The sequence below is a fragment of the Euprymna scolopes genome, chromosome 32 (genome assembly GCF_053919585.1).
Source record: "Euprymna scolopes isolate OS-2025 chromosome 32, ASM5391958v1, whole genome shotgun sequence".
Lineage (NCBI taxonomy): Eukaryota > Metazoa > Mollusca > Cephalopoda > Sepiida > Sepiolidae > Euprymna > Euprymna scolopes.
Genome location: NC_136513.1, coordinates 54797906 through 54814569, shown reverse-complemented (window position 1 = coordinate 54814569; position 16664 = coordinate 54797906). Strand labels below are relative to the sequence as shown.

Genomic DNA, 16664 nt, shown 5'->3' with positions numbered 1-16664 from the left:
TATTTCTATAAATTTATAAAGCATACGATAAATTCTAGTTTATATTCTTATTTGATTCCTTTAAATTTATAAAAACGAAGATAAAATCTATTTTGGATTTTTTCTAAATTCCTTTCTTATTCCTACAAATTTATAAAAGTAAAGCTTAATTGTATTTTAAATTCTTGTTTGGTTCCTATAATGTGTAAAGCTAAATTTGATTTTTGGTGTTTGTTTGGTTCCTATAAACTTATAAAGCTGCAGATAGATTTTATCATTGATTCGTGAAATCCATACAACAAACAGTAAATGTTTTTAAGTAAAAATATAAGTAAATAAACATCAATAATGGTCAGAGTTTTTTTCAAATCTCTAATAAACGTCAAGTAAAAGCGAATAGTCTTTGGGATTTTTTACGAATGTGAGTCAATTTTTTTCACTATAAAAACATGTCTTTATAGCCATAAATTTTGTTTGAATTATGTATTATTCCACTGTAAAAATTGCATTTTTTTAAATTTCTAAAGAAAAAAAATACAGAAATGAAAAAATAATCAGTTTTGTTTGTCAAATTATTTGCAACCGTTCTTTCGTTTTAAATTATTTTTTCCATTTTTTTCCTTCTTTGGTTAATATTTTGTAATCATTTTCTAACTGATATTTTTTTAATTAAAAAAAAAAAGGTGAATGTGGAACGTATGTGCCTCCGTAGTTTTCTAACGGACCTCGTTCTGGCCCTGATTGTTTGCTGGGTTTCACGTTTGGTTAACTTTTAATCATTTTTTGTTGTTAGTTGAACTTCGATGTGGATGTTGGTCAGCTCAGTTCGTCTCTAATGGGCTGAGTCCCTTGCACGTGTGCACGTCGACATATTCAACGCATTCTTTGCATTTAACCTGACAACACCAGTGAAATTTGCACTGGCATTTCCTTGTTTGTTTTACAGTTTCCGTGTCGTAACCCCGACCACAGCACATGATATCACAGCCATCTGTCCCGAGAGAGGTCTTGTTACACTGGCGACCAGACGTACCCAGCGATCCTGTAAAATAGATGAATTCATATAAATACATAAGCGGCACAATCAAATACAAAACATAATAGATTAAATAATATTAAACTAATAGACTTTTTGGCACTTGTGTCCTACTGCGAGAATACAACTTTTTTGGTTTTCAGTTAGGATATTTAGAGTGCATAACAGAGACAGGAAACTCTATTTGGTGTTATAAGTTTCGTATCAATAAACGTGTTATAAAAACTTTCCCCCCCCACCAAAATGAATAAATAATTAATTAAATAAATAAATAGCCACACGCATTTAAAAAAATTCAGAATTTTGACGAAAAAAAAAAATCAAAAAGAAATTCATAATTTTACAAAAAAATAAAAATGAAATAAAATAAAAAATCTCTAATTTGTGTTTAGAAAAAAAAACTGTATATTTGTGTTAAAATTTTCTTAAATTTAGTTAAGAAAATAAAACGCATTTACTGTTGTGAGATGTTCGGTTCGGTCCTGAAATTGCACTTGTTTGCATTTGCTATGCACTCTCCCCATGCCCCAACTAAAAACCAAAAAGGGTGTACCTTCCCACAAGTGCTGTATTAAAAACGGGGAATTTATATATCGCTGACTAAGAATAAGTGTTTTATGCCAAAATTAATGGTTGTATAATAGTTAGATGAGTGCTTACTAAAAAAAAATTCAGATGTGGCAACAGCACTTAATGCATGAGCGAATGTTGGCTTTGTAAAAATTCACGATAATTTCAGGTGTTAGTATAAATTGATGGTCACATTTAATGCTGCTAAGACTAAGCTCCTTTCCTTTAATAACTACAAGAAACCTTCTCAACCACTAATAACCATGACTAATGGTAAATTACCTGAAATTAGTTCGTTCAAACTCATCGGCTTAACGTTCACAGGGAAAATGAATTGAAAGAGATACATTCATGGCATTGCTAAGGGTGCTGCAAAGAAAATGAGCTTTCTCTACAATGCTAGAAAGTTAATTACGTATGAGAGTACCTTGTACCTCTACAAATCCACCATTCGCTCATGTATGGATTATTGTTGCCACATTTGGGCTGGTGCATCTGCTACTAGTCTCTCCCTCTTAGACAGGGTTTAAAAGAGAATCGCCAACCCAATAGGTCCTGAAGATAGGCTTCAACCTCTCTACTATCGACGAAATGTTGCATCCCTCTGCCTGTTTTACAAGTATTTTAATGGTGGATGCTCTGTTGAACTACAAGCCCTTGTGCCCTCGACGTAAATACCGCCGACAAACCCAACAAGCAGCAAAATCCCACCCTTATCCAGTAGAAATCCTTGTATGTAAGAAAGTCTTCTGATCAAATAGTTTCTCCCGTTGGACTGCAAGACTTTGAAATTCCCTTCCAGGTTCCTGTTTCCCCGACTTTACTGTCATACAGAGGCGCAAATGTAATGTAAACAAACATCTTGCGGCACAGCTCTCCACATAGTACACCTACAAATTATGTCCCAAATAGTAGCCTCTACATCAAGGTGGCACTTTGCCTTGTTTGGGGTGAAAATGCAATAAAAAAAAAATTCTCGCAAGTAAAAAGCCCACCTTGTTTGCAGCAGCCTTTGCAATGCCCTCAATGCATTTCTTCCAGTTCGTACTGCCTGCGAATGTTAAACTGAAGAGTTTGAAGGATGAATACTCCGGTAGGGCGTTTTTAGTCATGCCATTCGCTGGTTGAGAAGAATTTTTGTAATTGTTAGCTTGTTAGCTTAGTATTAGTATTAATAATGTTAACACCCATGTACCGGCCCATTCCATATTGTTTATTTTTATAATATTGTAATTTGACTCATAAATTTTAGTTTATATGAAAGAATATTTTGGGTATATATCCCTAGTCTTGTGAAAGATGGAGAGAGGTGGGGAGAGAGGGAGAGGCAAGGGAAATAAATGTTTTTTTTTTTTAACTAGAACTCTTTAACGTAGGAATTTATAAATGCTTTTTCTGATGAGTTAAAGGCAAAATAGATTCGTTGATTGATATAATAATTAAGAGAATCATTTTGTACTATGAAACAGATCTTGTCAAGAACTGTAAATGTCAACATCATGAAATATGAAATACAGACTTTTGTCATTGGGCCCTATGTACTGTTCATAACTTGCCCTACGTGTGAATACACTTTATGTAAGATTTAAAAGTAGCATACATTCTGCAGATTTATCCGACATGTCCAGTACAAATAAGTGAATGCATGTAGAAGCTAGAATAGAATGATTGTAAGAGTGAAATCGCGACAACCAAGAACAGGTATTCCGAAGTCAGCAGGAAATGCCACGAATCGCAGAAATGAGGAACTCGCGATTTTTTTTTTTTTTTTTTATTCAATTTTCACCCCAAACAAGGCACAGTGCCACTTTGAAGCAGGGGGCTACTATTAGAGAATTAATTAGCGGGGTCATTATGAAGGGAGAAGAGTAGAAAGATGTTTGTTAACATTACACTTGAACTTCTGCATATCATTGCAGTTGGGAAAGCAGAATCCCGGAAGGGAGTTCCAAAGACCCGCAGTTCTGGGGAAGAAACTATTGGAGTAAAAGGCTTTCTTGCACCTAGGGATCTCCACTGTAAAGGGATGAGACTTAGTAGCTTGTCGGGTTTGTCGGGGGTAGTTACGTCGGGGAGGTACAAGTGTTTGCAATTCGTCAGAGCATTCACCATTAAAGTATTTGTAGAACAGGCAGAGGGATGCAACATCTCGTCGATGGGACAGAGGTTGAAGCCCAGATGACAGTTCAGGACCTATCAGGTTTGCGACTCTTTTTTGAACCCTGTCCAGGAGCGAGAGACAAGCAGCAGATGCACCAGCCCAGATGTGACAACAGTACTCCATACATGGGCGAATGGTTGCCTTATAGAGGTATAGGATACTGGCAGGCGTAAGTAGTTTTCTAGCACGGTAGAGGGAGCCAACCTTCCTTGCAGCAGCCTTGGCAATGCTCTCAATGTATCTATTCCAGTTCATATTCCCTGTAAACGTTAGGCCGAGGAGTTTAAAAGAAGTACTTTCAGGCAATGTGTTCTTGGCCATTGCTATTGGTGGTAGAGAAGGTTTCTTGTAGTTATTGAAGGAAACAAGCTTAGTCTTAGCAGCATTGAATGAGACCAACCATTTTTGTCGCCATTCCACTACGGATTGGAGGTCATCCTCTAGTGTTTCTGCCATTTTCTTGGATATGTTCATTTGTTTTCCCCTCATATCTGTTATAGAGAGTGGTGTCATCGGCAAATATACCCATCTCCGAAACAATATTATCAGGGAGGTCGTTTATGAATATCAGGAACAATAGAGGTCCAAGGATAGACCCCTGAGGCACTCCCGCATTTATGTCATATTGTTTGGATGTACGTCCGTCGAGGACAACTTTGATTTTTCTATTACTTAAGAAGGATTTAATTACGTTATGAATTCTTCCAGTGATTCCATATGATCTAATTTTCCTTAGAAGACCATCGTGCCATACCCTGTCAAAAGCCTTAGATATATCAAGGGCCACCGCTCTACCCTCCCCTGTTTTATCCAATGAACGGTATATACGTTCAGAAACTACAGTTAAGATATCTGCTGTTGAACGGGCTTGCCTGAATCCATATTGTTTGTCAGTCAAGAGTTTAGCAGCTGTTAGGTGCTGGACTAGGGCTTTATTAACTAAGGACTCAAATATTTTGGCGAAAAGCGGGAGGAGGCTAATGGGGCGATAATTTAGTGGGTCAGTTCTTTCACCAGAATTCTTGAAGACTGGTACCACAGAGGCGGTTTTCCAGCAGTCGGGAAAACAAGATTCGTTAAGGCATTTATTGTAAAGTTTGGACAGAACTGGAGCAACCTCGGCAGAGCATTTTTTTAATAGCACAGCCGGGATGAGATCTGGTCCATATGCTTAAGAGGTGTCTAGGTTTTTTATAATAGCATGTACCTGAGAAGGGGTGATTTTCAAGTCGTCAAGTGTGGCGTCTGTTCGCAGAGGAAAATCAGGGAGTGAGTGGTGTACCGAGTTCAGTGTGGAGTTTGAGGCAAACCGACTGGCAAGCAGATTAGCCTTGTCAGTTGCCGTGCAAGCAACCTCATGATTGTTTGTTAGTGGGGGAATAATTGACTGTCCATTATTAACTACGCTGTTGTAGATTTTCCAAAAATCCCGGGTTCCTAATTTCTGTTCTTCGATGCGCTTTCTGGTGGTTTCAGAGTAATCTGACTTAGCTGTGTCTATCACTCTCTTACAATTATTTCTAGCTTCTATAAACTTCTGTTTATTTGAGCTGGACTTATGTCAGTTGAATCTGCGGAACGCATGCTGCCTTTGACAAATGGCAGCTGCACAAGCAGAAGTAAACCATTGGGGGGAGTGGGGCTTGCTATAGTATTTCCGTGCGGGAACATGTGCTTCAATAGCAGTTTTGAACCATTCAGTTGTCTCATTTGCACACTGTTCCGCTGGAAGAGTAAAGATATTTTGCCATGGGGCATCTCTGATGAGCTCCCTGATGGCTTCCCAATCAGCCTTTTTGTAATACCTCGTTGTTTTGAGTAGTGGGTCTTCAGTTTTAGGGCGAGAATTTAGGCTGATTTCTACCATTATCACAGCGTGATCAGCATTCCCGAGTGGGCTATGGGCATTTGTTGTACAGTCATTGGGAACTGTTATCAGAAAGAGATCTAGAAGTGAGGCATGTTGATCGTGCTGGTCTGGGAAACGTGTCGGAAATGTAACCATCTGAGATAGGGAATGAGATATAGAGAAGCTATATGTGGCGCTACCAGCTACGTCTGTGTGATTTGAGAATCCTAGCCAGTTACTGTGGTGGACATTGAAGTCACCAAATACATGTATTTGTGCGCTAGTATCGAGGGAGAGTGCTATATCTATGCTGTCTGAGACTTTGTTTATTAGGGTACAGTCTTGGTTTGAGGGAGAGCGGTAGAGAAAATATAAGTAGCTAATATTGTGTTGCATATTTAGTCTGAAGCACATAAAGGCCTGGCCCTCTGATTCTAGTTTTATTTCTCTAGTTAAGGGGGAGGGTGTTTCGAATATAGACTCCAAGTCCATGCATATGTCTGTCCGAGTCCTTACGGTAGAGTGGGAGATAACCAGGCATGTTAAAGTGGTTAGAGGGTATGGAGGAGTGAAGGTTGGAAGATTCATGAGAGTGTCGTAAATAATGAACAATCAACAATATTCCACTATCCAACAACCTTGAGTTGTTTGCACGGCAACCGAAAAAGCAAACCTGCTTGCCCGATGGTTTGCCTCTAACTCCACAGTAGAGGCAACAAACTAGCCCACTCCCCAATTTCTTTTTGGGGACAGAAGCCACACTCCATAAAATGAGACCACAAAAAACTAGACACCTCGAAGGCATGTGGGCTTTATCTCATCCCTGCTATACTATTAAAAAGAATGCTTTCCTGACTGCTTCTGTTGTAGTAGTTTGCACGAATTCTGATGAAAGAACTGACCTACTCAATCATCGCCCAATTAGCTTCCCCCCTCTTCGCCCAAATCTTTGTCTTTAATCAATCAAGCAGTCAAGCACTAGCACTAAACTTCTTTCCGACCGACAATATAGGTTTAGGCAAGCTTCTTCTACTGCAGATATCCTTACTGTAATCTCTGAAATATATACCACACACTGAATAAGGCAGGGGAGGCTAGGTCAGTAGCTCTAGACATATTTAAAGCCTTTAACAGAGTTTGTCACGATGGTCTTCTCATAAAAATTAAATCATATACTATTACTGAACGAATATTTAATATAATTAAATCTTTCTTAGACAAGAGAAAAATCCATGTTGTTCTTGATAGTCGTACATTAAAGCAACTTAGTATAAATGCGAGTACATCACTATGATATAAATACGGCAGTACTGCATGAGTCGATCCTGTGACCTTTATTATTCCTGATATTCATAAATGACTTCCCTAGTGAAATTGTCTCCGAAATGGGTATATCTGTTCATAACACTATGATCTATAACAAACACGAGCGGAAAGACAATGAACACATCAGAGAGATAAAAGCTTTAGTCTGTAGTGGAATGGCACAGATGGTAACATGCAATGCTACTAAGACTAAGCTTCTTTCCTTTAACAATTACAAGACACCTTCTCAACCACTGATTGCCATGGCTAATGAAATGTTGCGTAAAGATATTTCATTCAAACTTCTAGGCTTAAAATTCACAGACAACATGAGCTGGTATGAAAACACAATCTAGAGAAAGAGGGAGGGGTGGCGGGAAGGAGGAGAAAATAGAAAATCAAAGGGAGAGAGAAAGAGAAAGAGAGAGAGAGAGAGAGAGAGAGAGAGAGAGAGCAAAGAAGGAAAGCGAGAGTGTGAAAGTTACGGTGGAGAGACGGGAGAAAAAGAAAGAAAAAAAAAAGAAGAGAAAGAGACAGGCAGAGGGACCTAAACAGCAGGGAGTAAAAAGACGATAGATAGAGAAACTGCCAGACAAAAGAGAGAGAAAGTCAGATAAAAAAATAGACAGAGAGGCAGACAACAAAGAGAGTCAGATAGAGAGATAGATAGACACAGAGAGAGAGAGAGAGAGAGAGAGAGAGAGAGAGAGAGAGAGAGAGAGAAGAGGAGGAGAGGAAGAAATAAAGAGAGAGGGGGTAAAAAAGAACAAAAAGATTCTCAACTCACCCAACCTCGTTTAAAGAAGCCTTTTCAAATTTCAAAACGAATACATGAAAGGCATCCGTCGATAAAATAAACAAACCCAATAAAACTCAAGCAACAGAGTGAAAACGCTTGAGAAAATGGCGTGTGCGATAGGGGTGGGGCAGCAAGTAGCGGCAGGCAGATCGACAAAATGGCTACCACGAAAAAAGAAAGTAGAAGGGAAGCGCGGAGAACTCCGGACGTCCCTGATGATTTTCTTATCCCCTCCACCATATGCATGTTTTTTTTTGTTTTTTTTAATTATTCCTATCGGTTTGGGGAAGTTTTCGATATTTTTGTTGTCAGTCGGACCATACTTCTGAAGATCGCTGGCAAAATGCACCATTCGCAGAATAAAGGAAAACGAATCCCCAGTGCACTTTTCCTTTCTTTCGGACAGGGTTGGGATGACGTTACAATACAAAAGGATAGTCGATACTAATCGAAAAAAAAAAAAAACGCCTCTAATCTTCCCCGATTTTTCGTATTGGCTGACTCAGTTAAACACTTAAACGTTATTAGATCGAGTTAAATCGCTTTTATTCCGGTTTGATTTGGGTGCAGCATTTAACCCAATAATCAAACTTTTCAGATATTTTATAATGTAGACAAAACCCCAAAAATCTTACTCCAAAAACAAACATATAACAAATAAATATTACCAAAAGATGGGTAAGTTTTTCCGTGTTTTACCTTTTTTTTTTTTTGAAGTGTTTAGTTACTTCGAAATACAAGTTGTGTCGAGTCTTAAGTTAGAACAAGAAAAAAATAACTGACATGAGACGCCATCTAGAGAGTCTCGATAATTGCTCAAAAATAGAAAATTAAACAAAATACTGGTAGAAACTCATCCATGGCACGGAAACATTTATTATCGACGAGGATGGGGGGACGAATGGGAAGGAGAAATGCCTTAGAATCACCAATAAATCATTTATGGCTTCCTCTTTTCATTCTTCTTTCCCTTTTTCCTTTCTTTTTTTTCTTCTTTTCTCCTTTGCGTCTTTTCCTTTTCTTTCTTATCTCTTAACCTCCTCAGGGATATACAAGCGGGCAGCGTAAGCTGTACATTTTCTAACCACATAAGCATTCTAGTCAAATTAAAAACATTTTTATAACTGAATAATCTGATTAAATCTGAAACCCTTTTTGCATAGATATGTCAAATTCGCATTCCCCTACTGTTTGAACCTATATACACTAGTATGCTTAAGATTTAAGGCGGTCATCACACACGCATACGAATACTATTCTTTCTAGTCTTTCGTTACTTATATCTCGATCTTTAACCCTCCACACGTTCCCATTCATTCCTGTATCTCAACACAGAATAAAATCCACACCCCTATTGTGTCTTATTTACATACAACCAACTCTTATCTTTCACAACATTTGATGGAACCCCCTGATTTTAACTCCATGTGAAAATGAAGTCCTGATATTTTCATTGCAAACTTTGCTTTAATATAAGCTGTAACGCCTGAAAAGGTTTCTAGTTACTGGTAACTACCCGACTGAAACATGCTTATAACAACATTGTAGCAACATATTACTGTTTATGTAGAAACAAATAAAGAGTATATATATATATATATATATATATATATATATATATATATATATATATAGTCATCCACATAGAGTACTGTTTCGCTGTTTCACAGCTCATCAGTGCGGCTAGACAGGCAACTGCCTTAAGCCAGAATCGAAATCCGACCGCCCAAATGGCAGTCAAGGCTTCTCACCATTACGCCGTACGGCTGATGTTGAGTGGGTAATGAATTAACAATGTTTTGACATATATATATATGTGGGGGGGAGAGAATGTATATGTGAGGACCCTTCTCAACCTATATACTCAACCAATTATCGACAGTCTTGAAATTTGATATAGAGAGTATTGAGATATGCGGAAAAAATTTTAATCCGTTTTTATCAGGACAAAAGAGCTGCTAAGGGGATAAAATTGTGGAAGGCAACCGGATTTTGATATTTTTAACTGTTTCACGGCTGCGCATGCGTGGTCGTAAAACTTCCTTATGTTAAGTATGAGTTGGTTTGAAAACACAATCTGCAAGTCATGCCAAGCTGGTTAAATGTTTATCGTAGCTGATTCACGGTCTTCAGGTTTCGGTTTCGATCTCAGCTCGAGTGCTTTTTTGTTTTTACTTACAAGAAATGAACTATTTAGAAAAAAAAAAAACAACATAATATTCGCATGTCTCAGTTTCCTCTTTTTTTATTTCACTTTTTAAATGAATTTAACGTTACATTTAATACCTACGCTACTTATGTTTATAATAAATAAATATTCCGCATTAATTACAATATAATATTTATACGTATTTTACGATATATATATACGTTTTTTTTATCTTACTTCAGTCGAAGCTCTCAAAAATCAAGGGGCCCACAACCTGGGGCTAGCACTTGACCTCTATATGAGATACATAGATATTCGAATGTTCCATCTAAGTTTTTTATTTCTCAAACACTGAGTTAGTAAAGAAGTTGAGAACATAATTTTCCTCTCCTCAATTAACTATTTTTATATGTTGTTGTATATCTTTTATTTTGGTTTCTTGATCTTACTGGATTCCAGGACAATAATTTATCTAGTCTAGTGGAGTATCCAGCTTCGTGCTATTACTAAAGGTAACATTACTTGGAGAAGGTGCACCATTCTCCATAAAAGCCAATGTGGGTTAGCCATATTAAGGATATCTTATTTGGGAATCAAATACTATGTGATTTGGAATATTTGGTCAGGGTTTACTTCTATAGAAAAAGTATCCTCATACCAGATTGTTCTGACAAACCCCTGTACAGAGAGACCTTAGAAACTCGAGGACAGTGTCTAGTAGGCATTCAAGTTCTCTCTACGTCAGAATGTGTGTGCGTGTGAGGACACTTCTTAACCTGAACTTGAAATTTGGTATATAGGCTATTCAGACGCACGGAAAAAAAGTGGCTCATAAGGGGTCAAAATTGAAAAATTTTTACTTGGGGGATATCGGATGTTTATTCGTTTGCCAACTGTTTCACGAGATTTGAGAACACTTTTAAAGGTTATCGTTCTTGACTCATTGGCTTTAAGTTTTGGTTTCGTTCTCAGCTCAGTTTTTTTTTTTACTTACAAGAAGTGAACTGTTTAGAAAAAAAAATATAATACTCGTATGCACATGTCTCAGTTTATTTCCGTTTTTTATTTTATTTCTATTTTTTTTAAGGAATTTAACGTTACGTTTAATACCGGGCAACGCCTGGCACATCTAGTATATATATATATATATATATATATATATATATATATATATATATATATATATATATATATATATATATATATATATATATATGACCAATTGTTTGTTTTGTTATTCCTAATGCAAAATGCCTTACTATTTAGAATACTAGCTCGAATAATCGCTCCTATTCGGACCATAAATAAGATACATTTGAAGAGATACTTCAATCAGATTCAATAATATACAATGACCAGTTAAAAGTGCACAGGTTAGAAAAAGAATTCTGGCTGAAATTTTGTATGGGCATTTGTTATGATAAGGTTCAACGAATTAAGTATTATAGTATTTGCTCGATGCACAGTCAGGTATTAATTAGAATTAATCACCACAATATCACCTTTACTCTGGGGAGTTTTTCGGAAATTACGGTAACGATTTGGCAGAAATTTTGTATAGACGTTTGTAATGATAAGGTACAACGAATTAAGTATTATAATATCCGTCCAATACACAGTTAGCAATTAATGAGGATTAGTATTTAAGTTCCACATTTTCTTGGAAACTACTGTGTCGATCTGTCTGAAATTTTGTATGGACATCTGTTATAATAATGTGCATCGAACTAAGTGTGGTGTTCTTTAATGTACGTATAATTTATATAATTAATGTATATATAATTTATATAATATATAGATTTGGCAATTATTTTGTCGTTATTCTCAAAATCAACACAGAGACGAATTTCAAAGAATAAGTTTATTTACAATTAAACTTCTTGTTCATTGACGAAGAAGGAGAAAAGGCGTTAGTTGTGAGGGTTAAATAGAAATCAATTATCCACACCAACGGCTCAACAAGTATTTGTTTACATTAGACTTGAAAATGACTATTTTGTTACTTGGAATCAATGGTAAAATAGACTGGTGCTATCTGAACGCTATTGAAATGAATGACCCTCGCCCTGAGGACGTTTCATGTTTAGACAAGCTTCTTGGTTTGATCTTTACTCGTGATCTGTAATAGAGCACATACATCAAATCTGTTGCCAAAGTCGCTGGGACAATGTTTGAGTCATTCTATCGGTCCAGTAGATATCTCACTGCTGAAACAATTTTCTACCTGTACAAAAGCCAAGTACGTTCTAGGATGAGGTACTGTTGCGACATCAGAGCAGGAGTTTCTTGAAGCACCTGTCCTGCTTTGACGGAGTTCAAAGTAGACTTCATAATCTAGTAAGCGATGCCCTTTTCTCTTATCTGCAACCTCTTTCCCACAGAAAAAGATGTTGCGAGCTTGTCTGTGCTCTATCGCTATTTTCATGGCAAGTGTTCGACTGAGCTTCAATCTAGGGCCCCCTTTGCTAACCTTTCTCGAAAAACACTCGTCTAGCCAAAATAAATAACAATAATCCCCCCTCTCTATCGGCATCTAAACCTAAACAAAGCCTTTTTTTAGAACTGTCTATCTGTTGAACTCTGTTCTGCTGGTCTACTTTCCAACTGACTACATCGTTGTCGTCTTTAAAACCAACGTAAACAAGTTCTAGAAAGAGTGTTTTCAGTAAAATTTGAAAAATAATTTATTTTGTCATTCTATTTTTGTAAAGATCAGCCAGAATGCATTTCATTTTGTTCTTTAATTAAAAACAGAAAAAGTCATCGCCCCTTTGGTCCGCATACAAATTCCACAACACGTAGCTTGTATTCGTTTGCTGATCTTGTAAACATGTCAGCTGATGAATATACGTACATCCGGGACTTTCCTCCTGTAATATTGTGATTGGCTGATTAATACCAAGTAGTAGAAACATTTGAGGGAGACATCGAAAGGTACACAAGCCTCACCCTATAAACTTCCACCATTCATTCGCCCATGCATGGAATACTGTTGCCACATCTGGATTGGAGCATCTACCACTAGCCACCCCCTCTTGGATAAGGTCCAAAAAAGAATTTCCAATCTACGGTATTTCTGTTTAAAATAAATAAAAATTCAGCATAATTTAAAATATAAAAGAATATATGTGTGTAAGAACAGTGTTCAACCTATATACTCAACGAATTTTTTGAAATTTGCGAAATAAGATATTCAGACAAATGAAAAACTTTTTTTATCGGTTTTCATCCGGAAAAAGGCTGCTACGGGATCATAATTGACAAATTGGTACGTCAGTGGGAATAATCTGATTTTTATGTATTTGCTGTTTCACGAATAGTTTATATTACATATATATATTTTTTTAATTTTCACCTCAAACAAGGCACAGTGCCACTTTGAAGTAGGGAGCTACTATCGGAGACATAAGTTGCAGGGATATTATAAAGGGAGATGAGCAGCAAGATGTCTGTTCACATTACACTTGAACTTCTGCATGTCAGTACAGTTGGGAAAGCAGAATCCCGGAAGGGAGTTCCAAAGACTTGTAGTTCTGGGGAAGAAACTATTGGAGTAAAAGGCTTTCTTTACACCTAGGGATATCTACTGTGAAGGGGTGGGATTTAGCTACTTGTCGGGTTTGTCGGGAGTGTTCACGTCGATGGGGTACAAGTGCTTGTAGTTCGTCGGAGCATTCACCATTAAAATACAAGAACAGGCAGAGGGATGCAACATTTCGTCGATAGAACAGAAGCTGAAGCCTAGATGACAGTTCAGGACCTATCAGGTTGGTGGACTCTCTTTTGAACTCTTGTCAAGAAATGAGAGACAAGTAGCAGATGCACCAGCCCAAATGTGACAATAGTACTCCATACATGGGCGAATAGTGGCCTTCAGGATACTTTCAGGCGTAAGCAGTTTTCTAGCATGGAAGAGAAGAATAAGCAGTTTTAAAACATTTGATAAAAGTCGTGTCACGCTGGTCTACTGGTTATCGAACTTGACTCATTGGCTCGAGTATTATCTTTCTTTTTTTTTACTCACAAGAAGTGAACGGTTTCGAAAATAAACGTAACACTCGCCTGCAGATGTCTCAGATTCTGTATTTATCAAAATATAAAATCTAGGCGTATTTTACGACCGGGCAACGCCGGGAGGGGGGGGGCTGCTAGTTAGCGATTAAAGCAATTGTTTATTTGTATATAATTTTCGCTTTCTTAAGCGATGAAAGCATACCATACCTGTATACATATGCGTAGACATAACATACGCATTTAGTCGCAACATATACGTGTGCGTATATAGACGTAACATATGTGTATACATATATAGATGTAACATATGTATACATATATAGACGTAACATATATGTATATATATATATATATATATATATATATATATAGACGTAACATATATGTATATATATATATATAGAGACGTAACATATATGTATATATATATATATATATATATAGACGTAACATATATGTATACATATATAGACGTAACATATATGTATATATATATACATATATATATATATATATATATATATATAGACGTAACATATACGCATATATATATATATATATAGACGTAACATATATGTATATATATATAGACGTAACATATGTATACATATATAGACGTATCATATATGTATACATATATAGACGTAACATATATGTATATATATATATATATAGACGTAACATATATGTATATATATATATATAGACGTAACATATATGTATACATATATAGACGTAACATATATATATATATATATATATATAGACGTAACATATATGTATATGTATATATATATACTAGCTGTACCCTGCCACGCGTTGCTGTGGCTCAAATTGGCGCAATGGAAAAAGTTCTAAAATGAGAAAAAGCATGTTTCTTATAGGTTTAAATTTCCATTTTACATGGGTACACAGTTTTTGTTGTTCCATTTTCTTAGCTGATATAGAGATTTTCCGGTTTGGTGAGTCTTGAATATGTAACATAAATTGTCCATGTGAAAAAACAGTCAGTGTGTAACTGTAAGGCCCACAATTGTAAAGATTGTTCCCTGTGCTTTGTTGATGGTTATTGCAAATGACAATAAAATTGGAAAGTGCAATTTGCTAAAGTGTAATGATGTATCCGGTGGAATCATAGGAATGCATGGAATGAAGATATATTCATCTGTGAAAGGTCCTGTTAAGATTGCTGTTTCTTATATTGTTTGTTATTTTTTTTTTTTACTGCAAGCTATGTGCCATTGCAAAGCTTGGATTGGTTTATATTTCACAACATGATAATTAGTACACCAAATTTCAGTTACAATACATGCGGTGGCATCCCTGGCAAATATAACTGTTGGATAATTAACCACTTTATCTGATTTCACAACAGTGTCGATGGATTTGTATTTGACTACCTCACTTGGAATTTTACATTTAATTATAGCGTTAAGTTCATGGGCATCTTTGTATTGACCTGCAAGAATAGCTCATTCACTCAGTCAAATGGAATTCTTATATTTTGAATATCTGCAAAAACCTTTTAAACTAACTATTCTTTTGAGGAAATAAAATTACAGAAATTACAGAAGTTAAAAGTCAAAGAATTTTGCCCTTAACTCTGATCAGCTGGCACTTTTTGTACCCAATTTCCCACAAGTGATGCAAAAGTTTTTGTGCGGATCGAACAGTCTGCAACTGTACATGCATATTTTGAGTTAAGTTTAATGTCTTCACATGGAACAAAAAAGTAGAGTATTTGAGGCAAGCATTTATTTCATCTGCTGGTGTTGATTGAAGAATAACAGGTAACATTTGTCTGAAATCTCCTGCAAGCAATATTACTGCATTCCCAAATGGTCTGACATTGCCACGCAAATCTTGCAAGGATCGACCAAGAGCCTCAAGTGATTTTTTGCGTACCATTGTGCATTCATCCTAAACAATAAGTTTGCATTTCTGCAATATTTTTCCCCATATTGGATGTTTTGGAGATGTCGAAGATGAGATTTTTGAAAAGTTGAATATTTTAAAGTAGAATAAATAATTCTTCTACTTGGCAGCAAGGTCGCAGGTATTCCTCATGCAGCAAGGGCTAAGGCTATGTCATTTTGTTACCAAATGGCTGCCAAAATCAATTTAATTAGAAAGATTTTACCAGTTACTTCTGGTGCTGTTCAAGGTAGCAGTAATTTCCAAATAACTTCTATTCTCACAGTCAGTAAATTAGGTGATTAAAATAGGATTTATCCATGTTTTGACAATGTCTTATTCACTGTAATTAATTTAGGAGACTAAAATAGGATGAGGGATTAGAGATGGACAGATAGAGAGGAAGATATATAGATAGAAAAGAGACAGTGAGAGGAAAATAGAGAGATAAAGGGATTGATAGATAAACAGAGAGAGAGTTGGAGTGTTAGAAACAGAGAGGGATGAAACAGAGGAAAGGAGAGAGATAGAGGGAGTTAGAGAGAAAGGGGCTGAAAGAGAGATGGAGAGGGTGATATAGAGAGAAAGATAGATTGAGAGAGGGAAAGGGAGAGATGGATAGAGAGAGATATTGAGAGAGGGGGAGAGAAACAGAAGGTGAACTACACTTCACCGTTTTTTTCTTCGTTCAGTAGAGAAGAAATCTTTCGAGACTGAGGCAATTTTAATGTTTTGTTATTATCCAGAGTACCCCTTTTTTTGGGGGGGGGCTAGATTTTCCTCGCATTAGAAACCGACCGGGTTATCTGTACTTTCACTTAACAAATTAATAAAAGAAAAACATATTGTAAAATTTGAATTTAACAGGAAAATACTATTTTAAAAAAT

At 36.3% G+C, this 16664-nt stretch overlaps 1 protein-coding gene across 2 annotated transcripts in view; it reads right to left on the bottom strand.

The window, feature by feature from the left end:
- Nucleotides 1-461: 461 nt before the first annotated feature.
- The window catches only part of LOC145256366 (protein Wnt-2b-like), a 357390-nt gene continuing 341187 nt past the window's right edge, over nt 462-16664 (bottom strand). The window contains exon 5 of one of the 2 annotated variants that reach the window (XM_080115189.1): nt 462-1021. In XM_080115189.1, the coding sequence (XP_079971315.1) occupies nt 801-1021 (221 nt within the window). In that variant the 3' untranslated portion in view covers nt 462-800. The remainder of the gene's footprint in view (nt 1022-16664) is intronic. The other variant, XM_080115190.1, reaches the window with a different exon arrangement.